Genomic DNA, 21,060 nt, shown 5'->3' with positions numbered 1-21,060 from the left:
TATCCTTGTTTAATATATATATATATATATCAGTGATTTTACAAGGTGGCTCTTTTGTATGAAGTTGTACTATTCCATTTGTACATTTGAGGGTTGGCTTTAGGAGTGGTGCTTCAATATAGCTTTTATAGTAATTGCACATTTCTGTATGAATCACATAGTATGAATTCATGCAAATTACACCTCTTAAAATAGTTACGAATGCCTGTGAGATCATGATGGAACTATTGGAGTGTCAATAAAGATCCGGGTGGTTGAGTTTGCATGGCAAAAAACAAAGACTCCATCATAATCTTCATAATTCAAATATGACAGATCGTGTATGAAGCATGATGCAGGTTCAGTCGTTTCTGCTGTACATGTGTGGGTGTTTTGTACACTGATGCTGTGGAGAAAGACACAGCTAATTATCACATTTTCCACCAAATTCACATATCTGGGATTTCGGAGCATTTGCAATAATACCATGTGTCTTCTTACCGTGGTAATAATACATTTAATTTTTTTGTAGAATTCTTTTATATTTTTTAAGTGCTGTGCGCGTGTGTGTTTACATAATATATACAACACATAAGCCCACACACATATATATATTATATACATATACAGAGAACGAGAGTGATTGTTTTTATTTTTCTATAACTACGTAGATGCTTGAGTGCATTGTCTTCAGTGGATATTTCTTTTATGTGTACTCGATTCTAACTCTCTGTTTCTCTTGATTGAGAAACCTCAAGTGTCTGTCTGTAACAACCGTTCCCATTACGGCTCTCCAACTGTGGCATCGAGCGTGTTTGTGTGCCGTTAGCTTGATAATGTCGCTGTGATTGTTGCTCATTGAGTGGAAGCAGAACTCCAGCATCCCTTTGCGAATTACCGCGCGCTTAGCAACCACAGGTCTTAGGACCGGAAGGTGAGACGGCAGGTGAGAGTCGTTGGGGAAAATCTGCGTCTGTGGTTTTCAGAGAATTCTCTTAGCTTTGAACTGAGTTTAAGGCCTCATGCTTTCGGGATCTGGCCTTGTGGTTTGCCACTGTTCATGCGACTGGATTTTATTGTCTTTGCCTTTCCTTTTGCCTTTTCTTTGACAATGAAAGATGCTTCAGAATCGTGATTGTACCCTGGTAAAAGTTCACCCTCATGTCCGTTCAAAACCAACTTCTTTTCTCTGCAGTATTTTGATGAATGTTGGTAACCCAACAACACTGGACCCCCATGGGTGTGCATGCTGTGCTTTTTATAGTATTTACTGTAACAGACTGTAGAGCCAGTATGAAGATGTCCGATCATAGGGGACTGTGGGTCATCTCTTTTTCTGGCTTTGTTTTCATCTCTGTCCTTTCTCTGGCACTGTTGCGTCTCAGAGAGCCATGTGGCAGGTAGGACAGGCCATGCGGTTCTATCAGAGAGAGAGGTTCGCTATCGCTAGGCAGTTCTCCCAATTTCCTGTATATGTAGAGATGTTTCTGTTCCTCTCTTATTGGTACATGTCGCTAACTTTGTTTTGTGTCTTTCACCAGAGGCTTGAAGACTAAAAAATGTGTACGTGAAACCAAAGCCAAACAGGAAGTTCTGTCCGGCCTGTAGTGTTATGTTTTTTTGTCTTGGTTCATAGACCACGGACACTGTGGAAGCTGTTCTTGGTCACATTCCCAGTGTCCCACAGGGCTCTCTTGCATGTGGACGAGAGACAGACCAAGTGCAGATGACAGAGCCAATGGTTAGAGTCGCCTCTGGAACTTGACGGCCCCATAAGACCTCCAGCTGTTCCGTGTTGCCTTTGCGTTATAACTGCACATCTGTTTACGACTTGAAGAAGTGGGATCTGATTACCAGCTCACTTCAGCGGATCGTGTCGATACTGACTTTAAAGCGGTTTATCTTATCGAACATATTTGCATTTGACATTTACACACTTTGAATATTCTGCAAACAGATGCAGATTTTTCTTTTTGATGCTCTCTAATAACCATTAGTTAAACTATAAATAGTTTGCTTTGTTTATTTCACCTTTCAGATTGATAATGCGCAGCGCTATGCTTGGTTTTTCAACGATCGTCTTTGTGGGAAATAAGAGCGGCCCGTATTGAGCAGATTCCAGAGGGTTTAGTTGTATAAACAGTGTCACATCCCCTCAGCCTCCGTCGGGCTAACACGTCAAACCATGACGCGCGGTCACTCTGTTGAAGCGAGCTGGGATCCCACATATTGAGTTTTCGCAGCGGCAGATTAGCGAGGACACCCTGATGTTGAACTTTGTTGGTCCAGCTTCGCCCCGACCCGTCCCGCTGGGATTCCGACCGATTCCAGCAAAGCCGTCTAAGGTTTATCCACTTCCCGTTGTGGTCCAGAGGGCTGTGATGTTACGTGTTCTGTTGGACGGGGGGAGGGAAGGCATGGGAAAACTCCGTCCGTTATGAGAGGGGTTGACCTTCAGAAAGCTCAAGCCGTCCTCCTCCTCACAATCTGTTTGCATTCAAGGACAGAATCTAATTTATCGCTGCTCCCGGAGACGGTAAAAGTGTGAAAGTGTTGTTCATCAATGCTTTAGTTTACATTATTTGTTAAAATGAGCAATCCAAGAAGGAATATGAAACATGAACGATGTCATTTTTAGTTTTAATATATTTTAATGTAATTATTTGTTTATTTTACATAATAAAAGCGGTACCGTCTGTATTGCGTGTTACATATTAAATTATTTAGCAAGTTATCACATTTTTCTTTAACGTTGTGCAGCCCTACAATGTTTATTTACTTGTAGGACAATTTTTTGTCGCATATGCTTTTTTAATGACTACAATTTCAGAATCTTAAGTAACATTTTAATACATCTTCAGAGAACGCCCAATAAATAATGGATACAGTATATTCTATAAATATGCTCTTGCAATAATGTGCCATTAGGGGAATATTAAAATACATGCCAATGTAATGTTCCTAAAATATCAATGAATGAAATAAAAGTTTAAAGATTTCACTCTGATAGTTTAATTTAAGCACTTAGAATAGCGTCTATATTTTATTCCTCACAGCAGATATCTGCAGCTTGAAAAGCCTGTGAAAGGAAAATCCTTCAGTCAAAGACGTGTAAGAATAATGTCTGACCTCTGGATGTGATGTGATTCAGTGTAAGCAGTAAGAAATGATTCTTATAAAAAGCCACTATAGTTTTATTCACCATCTTGTCAGACAAGCTGAGTTGTTAGCGTATCTCTTACCCATCACATACTCGTGCAGGTCAAAGGAGGCGTCTGGTGAGAGAATAAGAAGCCATTTGATAGAATGCTTTGAAGCTGAAAGATGTGTCGTTTGAAGACATGTGACATCGGTGTGATTCCAGAAATATCTAGAGGCTGTTCTTATGACCATTGTCTTGTCATGTGCTGAGCTGGTCTGATATTATTGGCTATTTTATCAGTTTTCCTCCTCCGCCGTTCGCGTCCCGAGCGGTACAATCTTCTTTCAAATAGAAACCATCAGTCACCATTTGATGCTCTTTGTGAGATTTTCCACTTGTTTTGGCTTAAACCAAAAACATTTATTTTTATCGATTGGCTTTGAGGAAGGATGCTGCTGTCGAGATCTTGAAATGAAATTGTTAAACCTCATATTAGACATTTTCGGTGTAATTCCACAATGTTTCTGTCTGCGCAAATAGCAATTACCTTTTCTTGGTTATGTTTTAATCTCGAGCAAATTGAGTGCCTCGCTTTGCGGGAATCACAGTTTCGATTCTCTTCAGACAAACATCGTATTGAATTTGCACTAATGTTTCTTATCGGTCTTCTCTTTTTTTTTCAAACGTAATGGGAAAAAATTGCATTTCCAAGGTCACGGATTTAGTATGTATTGCACGACACACCTTCTCCCTCTGGAGTGAATGCTGTGCTCATTCCAGATAAATGCAGGTAATAACTGTGATTGATGCCCAGCAAAGTGTCCTCTAGTGCCTCTACAAATAAGAGACCTGTGGAGGTAGCCAACGCACCCGTGTGTGATTCTTTTTTAATTCAGTTTTAAAAATTGTTATCGAAAGAGCATCTGTGTCCATCCACTTTGACCTCGGTGACCCCTGAGTTTGGAAAGAAGGTCAGTAACTGTGTCTGAAATAAAACACTTGCGCGGTGCAAGCATTCTTTGTTGTTATGTATTATAAAATGATAAACATACACACACATATTGCAGAAATTGCACATAATACAGTATCATAAATAAGATGAATTAAATGCCAGCATTTTTATTGTAAACGTGAAATGTGTGAATTGAGCAGTTAAATATTGGAACAAGGCCAGAATATAAATGTAATAATTAGAATTTTGTGGTTAATAATTTGTGTTGCTTTAGGGGATGCTTTCTTGACACTGTTTATAAATAAAAAGTAAAGTCTTTTTGTTGCTTCATGTACATGACAAGAGTGTATTGAGGGCCTGAAAATGCACACTTTTTTGCTACATTCATTATTAAGTAATCAAGTCATTTTAACGTACTATTACCTTTTACGTCACTTTAAATTTTAAATAAGTTACGAAATTTCAACGTACGATACAAGTTAAAGTTAAAGAAGCAAGTTAAAATGACTTTGCCATTTGATTCTACTTAAAACTGCATTTTTATAACTTTAATATATAATCTTTGAAAACTTGCTATCAGCGTAGACTTTTTGTCATAAATCATTATTGTAAATTTTCCTTTATGTTAGACACTTGGACTGTTGAATATCTAACAAATAAAAACAATAAAAAGTGCTTGTCAAGTATTTCATCATTTGAAAAGTGTTTTCCTCTGAGGTTTTGTCAGGACAGCGATGATGTATATACAATCGTTTTGACGTTTGTTTGTCCTCTTAGATCAAGCCCACAACCGTCTGTTGTGAATGATACTGCGTTGTTGTCATCTACTAAGATATTTTAATCATACTTGTGTTGGCAGTCGAAGAAGAAAATGTTGTGAGGGTGAAAATGAGGTGAAATCTGGCAGGGATGCTGGGTTTTATTCTGGCTCTGGTCCTACCTGTACCAACGGGAGCCAGATGAGATCCCTCCATCCCGCCTCTTCTGAGTCAAGGCCACCTGTTCTTCAGACCGCAAGCTCAAGGTCGCGTCTGAGCATCTGGATGATGCAACAGTGTGGAGTCATTTTCTCAGCGAGATATCTGACCCCCTTCTAATGAGGCGTGTTTTTGATATCTTTGTTAGCAGTCAGCGAAAGGAGTCGGCTGTTACAGAAGGCGCTAATGAGTGGATCTATGTAGTGACATTGTTCTGCCCGGTGCCATTGTATCTGACTCATGTGCGGTCTGTTCTGAGGCCTGTTCAATATGGCACCCTGTGTTTACAGACTTTCTCCCCCTTTCATTTACTTCTTGACACGGTAAACTACTGGGATGTGCGAAACTTTTCTAAAGCGGCTGGACGGCAGGGGTGTAACACTCACGACTTGATCGGTTATGCAATACAGGGTTCACGATTATGAAACTATCTTGATGTATTGGACAATAAAAAGAGATATAAAAAAAAAGAATGTTAAAGAAGTTTAAGAAAACAATTTTGATCTTAAAGTGGCAAAGTCGCACAAAAAAACCTTAAAAAGATAAATGGATCATGGGTGCGTTTCCCCAACAACGAGTTACTTGCTGGTTAACCACCGTCGTACGACGCATCATTGGGGAAATTAAGGGTGCAACTTTACGATGCTGCTTTCAGACCGCGTTTGATTTGTGTCCTCTGGGTTGTGTTTTTAGATATTCTTTTTCCAGTAGAAAAGAAATACGTTTCAATGCAGTTCGAATCTTTAACTTAAGAACAAAGTTTGTAAAGAATGTATTTTGTTTCATCTCTTGCAGATTACCTATCTCAGGGTGTGGATCTGTCAGGTATTGATGTGATAGAGAATGACTTGCTGTTCATCAGTCGAGCCCGTTTGGAGGTGGAGAACCAAGCCAAACGCTTACTGGAACAGGGCATGGAAATTCAGGTAACAACTTACAGATCATTTTTATTTTATTTTGAAGATTGAAGTATAGCTGACCTACAGTGTTCACTGGACGAAAGCAATGCCAACATGGGAATTCCTCTCTCTCTCTCTCTCTCTCTCTCTCTCTCTCTCTCTCTCCATCTCTCTTTCTCTATTCTTCATTTCGTTCTCAGCATGATTTTCTGTAACACACACACACTTTCACACACAGCAGATGGGATGCTCTGGCCTTTTCTTCCCTCTCTCTAGATACACTGAACTGTCCATTCACATCTCACATATTCATCCGTCACATGAAGCTGGCCTGAAAGCATATTCCATATTGACAGAAATGAACGTTCGCAATGGCAAACCTAAAACGATAGCTCAGATCACATAAGGTGTCATTGTGCTTTGTTTTGCGCACTGCAAATTTGCTTGATTGACAGATTAATTTTTCGGCACGATCCGTGTCGGGTCTCCAGCGGAAGACGTCCGCTCAGCTGAAGTACAGACGAGGTTAATAATTGATGGCTTCATAGCGGGGTTTTCTCATGGGCACTCGGGTGTCTTTGAAAGCACGGGCGTTAAGGGAGACGGGCGATTTAGCTGGAGGTCGTCGCCGCTCCGCTGTGGTCAGGAGAGAGCTGTCACTGTTTGGTCAAGGTTCCATTTGCTTTTCGTGGCTTTCGTTGCTAGCTTGTTAAAATAAACTTCACGCCGTCTGGTGCTCGTGTTTGTTTAGAAGCAGGATTTGTTGATTGGGTGATGGTCGGCCTCTCCTGTCTGTCACGTCTCAAGGTTATTGACTGTAGAATGTAGATGCTTGTTGCAGATTTGACCAGTACGACCACCCAGAACACCCCCATAGCATCAAAATAAATCCTCCAAACAGCCTAGCAACCACCCACATCCCGTAAGCATCATAACGGTGAATTTAGCACCTAAACAATTTCCTAAGACAGTGCAAAAATCTGGTTAGTTGTTGTTCTGTGTTGTGTTCTTCAGTCAGACACGACGATTGCAATCTCATTTCTCCGTACGTGTCTAACATAATTCCCCTTCTGTCGTCCCTGCAACACTTTCTTGGCTTATTAGCATGTCATTATAAAAGCGAGCGATGCAGAAGCCCCTCTGACCTCTGCCCATGTGTTTGTTGTTCTCCGTCTTATCATGCAGTTCACTCCACTCCTCCATGGCCGTCCTGCATCAGTATATTTAGAATCGTGTGGGTTACATAAGCCACTGTTCCTGAGCTTATGTGGATGGATGTCTCTCTTCATTTCGTTCTTTTATTCTGAGCAGATATGGATTCAATTCAATGAGGATCGTCACCGGTTTTCTCAGATCCAACAAATGGTTGAATATCTTTTCCCTGTAATATCCTTTGAAGGAATACTTTGGATTTGTTTACAGTAACGCGCCTAAAATAGACCATTTAAAGCAAACGCATTGCAGATATGTGCAACTTGTATTTGTTGAAAGACTCATCTGTGTCTCTTTCTGCTGCAAAAAAATTCAAAACTCACAAATGTCCCTGTCATTAGTTTCATAAGAGATCTCGATTATGTCTCAACTGAGCTCAGATTCTGTATTTAAGACAAGATTTTTGAAGATCACAATATGAACAATTCTTAAATCTAGATTATCATGCGGCTCACGCTGTCATAATTTTTCAGATTTCAAAACACAGTTTCTCGTGTGAATTTCATGAACGTACACAACAGAAAGGTGCGTGTTGAAGCACAGCACTGTTATAAAATGATGTTCTGTATTGTCTGAATGGCTCTTGAAATTAAAAGTTAGTTTGAAGGTCAGAATTACACATTGGCGCACAGACAGGAGAGCAAAACTACTGCAGCTCGTATCATCACATCTGTTTCAGTAGAGGGAATATCTGCTAAATTTTTCAGTTGTCTTGTTTTATTTAACGGTTGTTGTATTCTCTGCCACCCTATGCATTTCTATTAGCTCCTTCTGGCTGTCGTGTGTCATGAAGGAGGGGATGAGGTCAGCAGATGGTTGGGTCAAGGTCATTGTGATTTTTTTGACAGACAAGAAAACATCGAACGCACACATGTGTCTGTTTTGGATTGTGCTCATTCTATACACACATAATAATGAAGGACGGTTGTTATCTTCTGCCTTTCTGACCTAGAAAAGTCGAGTCCTTGTGGGACCAGTGTCCTGTTTCACATGCGTTTTGGGCAGTGGACAGTAATTCAGGCTTCTCGCTTTCAGACGTGACCGTCCCTCTATCCAACACGTGCTTAAGAATGTGTGAATGCCATTGAATGAAATACTAAAATATAAACTTAGTAGCTGTCCTGCGAAAATAACAATTCTGACGTCATTTATTCAATCTTGTGTCGTTCAAACTCTGTATATGACTTTCTTCAGTGAAGAATAAGATCAAAGAAGATATTTTGTTTTGTGTTCATATAACGGAAGTCAATGGGGTTCAGTGTTGTTTGACTTTGAAAGAATCCCATACAGGTTTGACATGACACGAGGGGAAATGGATGATGACACAATTGACATTTTTGGTTGAACTGTCCCTTTAATAGAATTGAATTACACCGTTTGTGAACGCATCATTGGAGTCACATTAAATGTATGTATTGATCCAGGTTGAAAAGTGATTTTTAGATTCAGACTGAGCAGCTCACAGGAATGATAATGTTCTGGATGAGAGAACGTTCAAGTTTTTTTCTTTTCTGTATGATTTCTAAAGACTTGGAATATATGAAACATGCAAGTTTATGGTGTTTTTGGTCATTTTAAAACTTGACCGGCTAATATTGATCTGTTTTTTCAACAAAGTTCTTGAAATCGTGTGATCTTTGCTAATGCACAAGTATAGTTCCTCACAAAAACGTAAAAACAGCATTTCTGGCATGTTTCACTGTTTTCTCACTTTTCTTCCATTTAATGTAAGCATGACTGTAACTGTTCTCATAAACCCCATGAATCACTAAGGGATGTCTTAAAATAGTCTTTCTGGCATATTGTTGTTTAAATAGTGGATTTACTGCAATCCCAAATCTAAACGTAACCAGTTTAAGTGGTTTATCACAGCGGTGTTTCTGTGTCCTGGACTCGGAAGAGATTTAACCGTTTGTAAATCACGAGTGTTGTGTAAATTGTGCTCATGTGAGCAGTTTGTGTACACAGGCCTTGTGAGATGAGAGGAAATGGTGTAAGTCATTCAGAGCCCTGTATTATCTCATAACAGGGTTGTGTGTGTGTGTGTCTAAATGATCTGATCTGTGTAATATTGCGCTGGAAACAGCAGGAAGCTCTGCATTGTTATCTGGCAGATGGTTTCTTGAACCCGAGAACACTGCGATTTATCAGCTCAAGCGTGTGTGACGGACTTGTGCTCATTCGGGATTAAAGTTTGAATATTGTTTTGCTAAATTTCAGAGGTTTTTTTACACTGTCTCTACATTTGTACTTTTGTGTGCTTTTAATAGGCAATGTTTTGCAAACGCCACCTGTAGAAGTTTGCGTTCATACGATGTAAGTAAATAGGTTTCAATGTTATTCGATTCTTTTGTCTGGTCTGAGCTGAAGTGTGTCAGGTGTACACATGAAGGCTAGAAAGCAAAGTGCTGACACCCATCATATTTATATCTTCACTTATTGTTTTACGTGTTTCCAGCAGTGCCGGTCACTTTAAGGTGACCCCGTGGTCCCCTGATATTCACGGTTCATCCATTTTTGCGAACGCGTTTGAGTAACCTTTACACGAAAGGGAAAGTCTCTCAAGAGTTCAGGTCTTCTTTCTGCCGGTCTTTTTCATATTCCAGGTGTTTGTCAGAAGCTTTGTATGCTCCGTTTCTTTACCTTCTCGCGCTCTTCAGATGTACCGTCTCTCTCTCACAGTATTCCTCCGTGATAACAGAATCTGCTTGTTATAAAGTTGGCCGGCTTGTTCTGATCCAAGCCTTCCCAATATGACTTCATTAAAAAGATTTTGATTTAAGTGAAAGTCTGTATGATGACATCATCACCTTTTTCTGCTTTTTTGAAACATTGTTAGGAACCTGCGAGGAGTTGGCGACGGTCTCTCTTGTGTGCTGATTATCACTCTCACCTTGTACCCATCAGTGACTCGTTACTCGCAGGCACCTACTCCACACATTACTGTTACCATGACGACCATATGCTTTTTAACATCCCCGCTCACTGATGTCTTTTCTTCAAAGATAACCTTAAAGTCAAATAAGAGGTTAAAAGCACAATGTTATGGAAGTTGACTGTTCGCATGTCTTTGCCACTCCGTTTCGTTCGTTCGTCTGTTCTTTCTTTCTTTCCTTTCTTTCTTTCACAGAATGTTCAAAGGTACAATAAACACTTCGCCAAAAGATACTCAGTGATTTGGCACACAAACCTCCTCTAATTTCACTTCCTTTTCTATCAATGCCAAAGCAAATTGAACGTTTCTTCTTCACCGGAGAGCTTGTCTCATTAGACATGCCGGGCACGCCTCACCTCTCACCTTTCATCCCCTCCGTAATCATCACCTCTCTCCCAGATTGAGTTCATCTTTGTCTGCCGTTGCTTTGACATTTACCAAGCGCATCTTAAAAGGCTTTAATCGGCCTTCCTCGTGTTTGTTTTTGGGTTGCTGTGGAAACACGGCGGCAGAACGAAGGACTAAGTGATCCATCATCTTTTCACTTTTTCCTCACGCTCAATGTCTCACTTTCACCCTCTCGGTTCTTTAGCAATGCTCGGCCTTGACACTTCACTGTTTGAGACAGTACGTGTGAGCAAACTCACTCTGTGTTCTCACTTAGCTTGCTTTTGTCGGGAAACCATGACTGCGCCAACGTGAAACTTATAAAGTCACGGTGTTGTTCACACATGGCCTGTGTTATTCCTGTGCCGTAAAGATGTTGAAGAATGGTATTGCTCAGATGTTTCTCTTTTATAGCTCAGGAGACTTGATGGATTTTACTATAGTGTATTTCTCCTTGATTGCTTAAATGAGAGTGTAATTGTTAAAGCGCATGAAGAGTATGGAGGTGTCAAATGATTGTAGATTATCACACTTCTCATCAAATGTACTTTCTTATTGATAATATTGACTTTGGATTGCTTGACAAGTCTGACACATCGTCAATTAGTGTTTCAGAATAGCTCTTAATGGAGACATTTTAGAGATTGTTGACTCTTTTTCTCATTTAAATATCTGATTTTCTTTTTTCGACAGGGCAAAAATGTCATTGCAAGGTCCGCTATTGAGCCTGTATTTTAGATTTGCTTAAATGCAGATAAATGTTCATAGTGTGGACGGAGACGTCCTGGTTTCCTCATCAATCTATTGGTTGGTTTGGCAGATATCCGAGTTTCCCATATGGTGACCAAACAAACACAGGCAGAAGTTAATGGCACAGGCGTGGTGACCAGGTGTTTTTATGAGGAAGCGCAATTGGCTGGAAATGACGCCGTCGTTTATCTGGAGCTCTCGGCATGATGGGCAAACTCAATGTTTTCATGTTGAGGTGACATAAAAATGTCTTTCCTTTTTGATGTTTCAGGTAAAAGAGAATTCAATCAAACCCGACACAACCGGTGACCATCGGTGTGATCTTGCATCACATGCCCAACAATGAGATGGGTAGAAATGTGATAGACTTGAAAATGATGCTCGAAAACCATCTCTTTCTCATAATGAAGGATTGTGAATGTTATTACCGCCATCAAGAAGCAAATGCAGACAGCATTAAGATGCTCTTCCACTTCTTTTGTCTCCTACGTTCCCCTGGAGAAACACGTCTCTGACTCTTAAGATGACAAAAATAACAGTTTGAGCTCCTCTCAAACTTCAAACTATGATGTGTAGGATTTGCCATAAGTGTTCGGCAGGCGTGCCATGTGCCTTTAGCAAATCTTAAAGGATATTTGGGGCGGCTGTGAGGCGTGTTCCTCGCAGCGAGCATCTTTCGTGACCTTGACTGTTCAAAACTCGAGGGGTTATTTGATATAATCATATTTATTCCATCGTGAAACTCAATTCTCCCAAGAAGCATGACAAAAAAAGAGCATTACACTTTCCACAAGTTCATACGATCCGTCGGGCAGAATATGCAAAGACGCCCCGTGTAATATTTCCTTCGCTTTGCAACAATAGCCCGCAACTGGCAGGTCAATCTAATAATCGTGTAGCCGGGCGTATTTTTAGATGCGCTTCACCTTCCTCGTGATGGTCCAAAGTTTAAGCCTAAGAGCTTCAGTCCAAATATGTTTATTTTTTGCCAGGAAGGAAAGCGATCGTTGGCCACCTGTTCCAGCTAAGTGATAATTCTGGGAACAAAGGCGTAGCTCTCGACTGGACGCGAGTACTGTGAAAACACCTCATTCACACCGGTTGGCGGCTGGCCATCTTGGGTCATCGGCTTGCGCTGAGCTGATCGAATCCATCTCCACGGTGACTGTGCGTGTACCCGCTAAAGCATAAATGAGGGGTCGCGCATGACACGCTGCGAGCGAACCTGCCGCAAGCAATTAGCTCTGTCTGACTCTTTTGTTTTCCTGTGGCTGTGATTCACATCTGTTCCTTGACAGCTACACTCCAGTGTTGCGTAAGTGACAAGCCAGCGCTTCCATTACTGTATATTCTCTTTAAATATTTCGCAACAAATGCATGAACGAATGTCTATAGATATAAACATTTGTTTATGTATTGTTTATATACTTTTCCCACATTTAAGAATAATATGATCCTCATCATCACCATTACTAAATAACTCATTTAACTATGGGAATAATGCTGGGACTTTATATAAATAAAAATGTTATTATGTTTAAGTTTATCTTATTTCCCCCCCTCGAGATGCTTTCTAACAGTATTGTTTGAGTTTGATCATTTAACATTTTATTTAATAAAATATTTGTTAAATAATAAAATAAAGGCGTCATATTATATTTGCAATTTTGGTTTGGCCTACTAAATTCATTACAGACATTCCTTTTAGATTACGGTGTCACCATATTACATTTACATTTTTACATTTGGCAGACGCTTTTATCCAAACCAACTTGCATTGCATTACACTACATTTTTTCTTTTCAAGTATTTGCCGTATTCCGATACTGGCAATAATAACCTTAATTATTGATATTGTGTTAATAGCACACACCTATAATATCGTAAATACTTCTGCACCCATTAAAGCGTATTTTGTGTGGCTAGAAAAGAGAAAACGCAAGTAAGAACCATTAATCATCAGCTTTTATAAAACATTTCAATAGATATTGTTTTTCGTCAGATTGCAAGTTTCTCAAGATCGTGAAAAACATTTTAGGGAAGCGTACATTTATGGGGCTATATAAAACACAAACAAATGTAAATTGCCGGATTGAGGACGTTTCTTTCTTTACCAATTCGAGTCTTAAATAGCTACAAAACTTTATCACTCACCCGTTTATGAGAAATCAGATTGACCCCACACCTGTAATGAGGTCACGAGGGATTGCTCATAGACTCCCATGAGTCTTTCCATGTCACAGCACTGCATACAAAGTGTTACTGTGATGTTTAAAGAAATTACATTTCTCTTTAAATGCACGTTTTCGATCTCTTTCGTGACTTCAGTCGTGGAAACTGGAAGACAGCACTGAGAAGGTCACCACACTTGAAGTGTGTGTGAGACAGAGAGAGAAAATGAAGAAGTGTGCGTCCATCATTTGTGTGATTACAGCTGATTGCCAGCGAGCACTTCACCCACAACCAATGGCTCTTAGCCGCCCATTCCTTCCTATTACAGTCAATCTGTGCACCATTAGTCAAGCACACCAGATTAAAGAAAGATTTGGCTGGATTATCACTTTCTGTCTCACATATTCTATTTGCATGCACATCCATTCACCTGCAGCGTTTGGGAAGGTCGGCTGGGTTTGATCATCTTTGATCCGGCGAGATAAGCGTGAAGTTTGGGAAACGATTGTACTGCTTGGCGCTTTCATCCCGGGAGATTAAATTAAAGGCAGGGCTGTCTGGTGGAAGCTGCTTTGCATGCAGCACCGGATGGCTTTTTGCTTTTTTTAAAGGCAGATGTCCCGTAGTCATAGCTGAGCAGAGACAGTCGAATTTAAGAATGTGAATCTGACCTACTTCTGTAACGTACGCTGTGCCGTTGACGTCAATGGGCGGCTCTGGCTGTTGCGAGCGCTCCTCAGTCGAAAGAGGGCGGGCTTTCAATGTGAAGAGTCGAACAGGTCAGGCATTATTAAAAGATTGATATACCTGTCTGTCTGTGACCTCATCAAAACTCTTACCACATGAAAAAATGTCTTTCTTGCTTTCTTTCTTTTTTAACATTTGTAGGTCAAGAACAAAATGTTTTATTTAGAGCCCAACAGAGACTTTCTTATTTATTTCATGTGACTTGTCTTATTGGAACTTTCATTTGACATTTTTTTTAAATTGATTTATTTTTTCACTCGCAGACTTTATTTATAAACAAAAGTTACCTAAGTGTTGCTTCACAATTTATTGGAAAAACAACACATTTGTACAAAACAACATGTAAAATTTCTCACTTTCTAATACTACCGACAAGCAAGTCAAATCATGATTATGATGTACAGTAATGAAAGCCTAATGTCTATTACATGATGAGGCTTTCGATATGCAAGCGGTATCTTTCATACTTCTTTCATACAGTCGGCTTGACAGTAGTGTCTTGCTTGGGGTGATCATTTTTTGTATTGCTTCATCCACCAGAATCCATCTCAGGTGGGGACGGCCCTACAGGTGTTTTATAACCTCGGCAGTTTGAGAGAGACCATCAGAAGTGTGGTGGATGGATACAGGGCATCCGTGCAAGAGAACGTTATTAATGCCCTGGACATTAGAATTCTCACTCAACCCACCAGCACCAGAGGTCTGTGCTGTACTGGAAGTGCTCGGACTTAATGTTAAATTTGTGCATGTATGTCATAGCGTGTTTTATTTGTGCATCTAGGTGCCCCTGGTCGAGCCATCATGCCCACTCCGGGAAACACCGCAGCGTTTCGTGCTGCTCTGTGGACAAAGTTAGAGAAGCTCATGGACCAGATATGTGCCGCTTGTGGACAGGCAAGTCATTTCACATTTACAATTCCTCTTGTTTTATTTTATTCAACCAATAACATGTAGCATTTTGCCAATACATTCAACTTGTATAAGCTGTATGTTTGTTTTCATCCAGGTGCAACACCTGCAAAAGGTGCTAACTAAAAAGAGGGACCCGGTGACCCACGTGTGTTTTATTGATGACATCATCAAGGTGAGACCGAACGATTAGGGATGCCTGAAATAGTTTCGGTTTATTGTAGGTCTTATTGTAAAATTGGTGTTTAGCCGTCTGTGCAGGTCTGATTTTCTCATGTCATCCCGCCAAGTCTTCGCAATTCAAAGTAAACACAAACATTGGAGAATATAAATAAAAGATATATTCCTCCAGTACTGCATCGGGTAGTGTGCGTCTCTTACACGTTTGCAGTCGTCCCACCTGTGAAGAGTTTGTCCTTGATATGTTGTTGTTTTATATGCGTGTGATTTCTGTCCTTGCCTCCGGCTGGCCTGCATGTACGGCCCCTGCTGGTTCACTCGCTGCCGGCACATTAGCAGTAAATGACATTCTAATTGGTGTCTGCAGGTGGCTGCCCCTCTGTGACAAGGTTATCACGCTCTCGCACGCACACACGGAGCGTATATCCAGTGTCAAGCATTACAGCCAGACAGTGATGAAACACTTTATCTGCTCCGGCTGAGCTTATGATCATGCAGGAGTGTGTGTTGTGCCGGGGACATTTTTTGCAAAGACACGTGGGATGCGTTTCTCTTTTGGAATCTCCGGTATCTGTCGCTCTTTGTTCCTTGAAAGGCGAATTACAGCCGGTAGTTTAAGTGCTGTTTTTTGTCAAACGAAGAGCCAGACTGTAAAAGAAGTCACACTGGTGTTTACAGAAGGATTGCACATTTAACCGTGCATACAATGCATGGGATCTGACACCATATATAAAAACATACGTCCCTATTTATAGTTTGATGATGCATTTAAATAAAACAGTCCATGCATTGACAGTGTACACACAACTAACACGACCTCTCATATTGCGTAACTATACATCAATTATTATTATTAAATTATTAACATCGATCAGAATGCTGTATTCATTTTCAGGAGGGTAACCGAACGCCGCTGAGCTCATCTGACAACGTACTACTACTTGAAACGTTTAGCGCTGAATAATGCACACTCTTTCACATGCTATTTTTAAATACCACTCGGCAGTACATTGTGTGCAGCGTGCAGAAAGCATCGTTTTCTCTCTCTGCTGGCATTCATCTCATTTATACTCCGTAAACAGTTTCGTAGGAGATGAGCTGAGCGACCTCTAATCACCTCTTGGAAATCAAGATCTTCGGTCAGAAGATTGAGGTCTGAACGGGTGGCGGGCGTTTCCATGGCAACTCCTTTTCCGTGCACTCTTTGTTAGCAGAAAGGAAAGGGGAAAAGTTAGATTTGCGGATGAGGGTGGTATTGCGAGATGGGCCGCTAGATGCAAGAGTCGTGATGGATTACGTCATAATAAATGTTTTGAGGATGACAAGGAGAATAAACTCTGCGCTGATGAAATACATTCGAATCGTGTGGAATTAAATGTACATATTGTTATATAAATGAAAGCTCATAGATGAAGTGAAGTGAGGGGCTAGTTATATATTCCGTCCACCCTGAATGTTTGGCAGGTGGTCAGGATGTCATCCAGGCCTCTTGATATGTCTCTTTGAGTCTTTAAAACATCCAAAATACCCATAGTGCCTCTGAGTGTACCGGGTGTAGACAAAATGGACAGAAACGTTGTGCAGGAGTCAGTGTTAAAGCTTAACAAAGCTGCTGTCGGCTTCCCCGGAGATTGGAGAAGGTGGGTGAGCGGCGTGTTTTTTTGTTTTGCGTTCTCTGCCTCCTCTTCCAAAGCTGTTATCAAACTCCCACAACCTCACACCTTTATTTGTGGCAAAAAGACACCCCCTTGCGCACCCGCCGTAAAGCCAAACCGCCACATTTAACAGTTTCACGAGTAAAACAGACCCTTCCCGTTTCATTCCCAGCTGCTTTCCGATAGCAAACAAACCTTGTGGCTTTTTGGCTACACACACGGCCCTCGGGTGTACTACAGCTGTCAAAGGTGTGAAATAGGAATTTATAGGAGAAAACGCAATTTCCTGATGTTTAGGAGATACCATACATGAAATTCATCTGTGTATGTATTAAAATTCCTGATTATACGTACATATCACAATTCGTTTTCCACCCAAAATTGGAAGAAGTGTGAGGACATTAAAAGATCAACCCATACGATTTTGGACTGTATGTTATTAATATTTCTTCTTCTAGATGCACACTTCTTCTTGGTTGTAGGATGCAGTGTTGGGAATGATTTTATGGCTGATGTACGGTGAGTGTGCAGGGACATTCAGAGCAGGTGATTTGTGACACACACGTTGGGCGATGTGTCCGCTGGGTTCGTTCACAACACAAGTGCTTCTTCATCTGTCTGACAGTACAAGATAGAGACTGAATCAGGAGTATTGTACACTTGGTTTACAGAATGACATTTATTGTCGCCTCACTCAGTGGCATCGGAGGAGGCTTTTATGTTCTGCGTCTGTGTGTGTGACGTATTCATTTATCTTTGGCTATAAATAAAACATCTGTTAGTACAGTAGGACCAAAAGTGAGGGTATGTGTAAGGTACTTGCTTTGAATGGCCCTTCAGGTTCGATTAAACCATCAAAATATGAATTAGGGTAAAAAATCTTTGACATTAAGAAAAAATGTGTTTATTTTTATGTACAAAAACTTAAATGGAGTAATTAAATCATAAATTGAGCGTTTTTATCAATAACTTGTACGGATGGTACGATTCACCGTGAGCCGGTTGAAAATCCATTATACGTGATGATTCATATCGGTGGAGACGCTAAAAGAATCGCTGTTCATGTTTTGAACAACAGGAGCTTCTGTTTTTTCTGCTTGGTAAATGTGGATATGCTGATATTTCTTAAAAACGGAAAAGTTAGGAACAGCACAGACAAAGTCTTAGTTTGTTTATAGTAAGGAGACTATTTATTATAATTTTTTTTTGTTTTAAAACTGCAATTTAGTTATTTGACATATAACATGACAATGTGCAACATTTGAGAAATAATAAGATGGCAAATTTTTTATTTGTACTCAAGACAATTATATGTTTTAGGGCTGTCAAACGATTCATCACGATTAATTTCATCCAAAATGAAAGTTTGTTTCAGCCATATGTCTACTGTGCATATTGATTTTGTATTTATAACAAATATTTGATGTATTTCTTTATATTTATAAAATAATTCAAATGACATTCAAATGTATATACGTTCTTTTCGTTTTATATATTTTTTAAATATATGCATGTATGCGTTTGTTTTTATAAATACAAAATTAATACGCACCGTACACAGCCATATATTATGTAAACACAAACTTTTATTCCGATTACGATTAATCGCGATTCATTTGTCGGTTTGGTTAATGCATTTGCGACGTTCGCACAACGTCTGTCATTGATGTGTGTAATGTTTGCTCTTCTCAGGAAGGCCAGCCGGACATCTTGCACACCTTCTGGAGTTCAGTAACTCAGTCGCTCTCCGAGGAGCTGCAGAAAGCCACAACCGGTGAGTCTCAGTCTGGGGGTTTTCTTCGAGACGATGCCCCGTCACGCATCTCAAAAGCTCATTCTGCAGGGTTACACAACCTCCCCTCCTGCGCCTCTCTCCTCTGCTCTTACATCCTATTATGCACACCTAAGTCACTTACACAGTCTAAATTATTATCCGTTCATATCCACCTGTACATTAATGTTCATAGTATATAGCCATCTGTATATATTGTTCATAGTATAAACCTACTGTCATATTACATTCCTACTGCAAAATATTTTTATAGTCCATGCCCACTGTATTATATTCTCTCATATTGTATTCTGTATTTATTCTAACTGTATATCCTGCACTTGCTAACTGCACTTCTGGTTAGACCTAAACTACATTTCGTTACACTGTACTTCTATATGTGTAATGACAATAAAGTTGAATCTAATCTAATCCTATTCAAACTCTATTACCCACGTAACGCTCTTCTGAGAGCGATCTTTAACCCTTTCCTGCATCATTTCTACATCCCGACTCATGACGGCACCCATCTTTACATCAGAGATGCTATTTAGATCTCGGGCCTAAAGGCAAGACTATCTATTGATCTCTGTCTGTGTTATCACGAGCTAATAATGCCGTGTGCTTCACCCGTCCTGATCGATAGAAGGCAAATAGGACATTCTGCATCACTTTCATTAGCCGAATGCCTGTGCATTACTCTTTTTCTGAGTCTTTATCAGTCCTGATTTAAAACCTCTCAATGCACGTCTGACCCCAGGGCATTTATTTATGCACATCTATTGAGGGACCTTCGCCAAACCATTTCTAACATATTAGATTTCATTCGATTCTCATGGACAACGTCTCGAGACATCACTTGCTTTGAAAGAACGATGCGTTTATGAATGATTTATTTCTCCCTCTTTGTCCTACACTATGTGTGACTTCTGAGGGCTTCCCGGCCTCTTTCCATAATTCCTTCCTGAACTGCTTTCATTGAGCCTCTGTGGGGTCTGTGTTTGAGTTCCTGGACCCACGGGACACATAGGAATAAAATTACAGGAATAAAGCTCAAATTTTCATTCATGTGTTTCTTATCAGACCTTTGATCTTCAAAGGTTTTAAATATACAGCTCTGTTTTTATGTTATATTGGAGATTCTCACTTTTTCGTCTCCTCCTACGTTCATCTTGTATGCATCTCACCTCCTTCTCAGAGGAAAGATTTTCTGCTTTTAAATGTGCTGCATGGCTGTTTTATGAAATAAGTAAATGAGCGATGATTTCTGTACATCGTCGCGTAAGAAGATGGCAAAACAAAGGCTGAAAGTGACCTTACCAGAACTACATTTACATTTAGTCAGTTAGCAGATGCTTTTATCCAAAGAGTTCAGGGAGCAATAAAGCCATATGTCATACAAGAGCAATAATACAATAGGTACAAATACCAAGAACTACTAGATTATACATTCATCAAATCAATCTGCATATGAAACAATCTGCATAATATTCTGTAATGAGAATTTAATCACCTGTAAAGTTCAGTTATTATCATATTAATGAAGATTCATTTTCATTTATTCTCTCACATTTGACTCTGGTTTTGTCACTGGTGTTCTCTGTGTTTAATGATGATTTTGTGTGAGTGATGGAAGATGAAGGGATTTGTGCGTTTTAAGCTCACCGAGGCACAAAGAAGGGATTGGTTGTTGGGTTTCTATTGTCATGACTACAAAAGCACGGCTCACTGCTTACATACAGTATAGTGTGCTTTTATTGGAATAAGCCTGGCAATGAGATGATGATGAAACGCATCTCACACTGCGTCAGGTGATGCCGTGTGGTTTACAGAACAAGTAAACAGACAGACAGATAGATATTCAGACATTTAAAGCGATACACACAGACAGACAGACACAGATAAACACAAATAGACAGACAGACAGACATATATTTTGTGTCAGGTAGTCACTATTAAACATGCTACATGTGTTAAAATATGTGCTTAAATGAAGCTATGGGTGGGTTTCATTCATTCATTTGTTTATGTTTTATATGTATTTGTTTTCTCAGCATCGACCTTCCTCAAACAGGCTCTGGAGGGCGAGTATCCCAAACTCCTGAGGCTTTACAATGAGCTGTGGAAGCGTCTGCAGCAGTACAGCAGCAGTGTACAGGGGGCGCTAGAGAGCAGCTCTGCGGGTTTGGACATCGAACATGACACAGATCTTTTTACTTGCAACAAACCAGATTACGAGTGAGTATCGCCAATAAATCAATATATCACCTCCGATCATTGCAAAGAAGAGAGAATATAAATCATTTTTAAGAGGCCATTATGTTGTTTTGCATTATAGTGTATACAGCACAGTCATGCAGAAGTACCTCATTTCTCTAATATGCTGAAAAAGC

At 40.1% G+C, this 21,060-nt stretch overlaps 1 protein-coding gene across 1 annotated transcript in view; it reads left to right on the top strand.

Moving 5' to 3' along the window:
• cog5 (component of oligomeric golgi complex 5) overlaps nucleotides 1-21,060 on the top strand; it is a 48,742-nt gene that overhangs the window by 17,449 nt on the left and 10,233 nt on the right. Inside the window, exons 7-12 of the mRNA XM_079454271.1 lie at nucleotides 5,846-5,976; nucleotides 14,693-14,852; nucleotides 14,934-15,046; nucleotides 15,159-15,236; nucleotides 18,589-18,670; nucleotides 20,722-20,905. Coding sequence (XP_079310397.1) covers nucleotides 5,846-5,976; nucleotides 14,693-14,852; nucleotides 14,934-15,046; nucleotides 15,159-15,236; nucleotides 18,589-18,670; nucleotides 20,722-20,905 — 748 coding nt within the window. The remainder of the gene's footprint in view (nucleotides 1-5,845; nucleotides 5,977-14,692; nucleotides 14,853-14,933; nucleotides 15,047-15,158; nucleotides 15,237-18,588; nucleotides 18,671-20,721; nucleotides 20,906-21,060) is intronic.

The sequence above is a fragment of the Barbatula barbatula genome, assembly GCF_947034865.1.
Source record: "Barbatula barbatula genome assembly, chromosome: 4".
Classification (NCBI taxonomy): Eukaryota; Metazoa; Chordata; class Actinopteri; order Cypriniformes; family Nemacheilidae; genus Barbatula; species Barbatula barbatula.
Note: the sequence above shows the minus strand (reverse complement) of the source record. Positions and strands in the feature narration are given on the sequence as shown.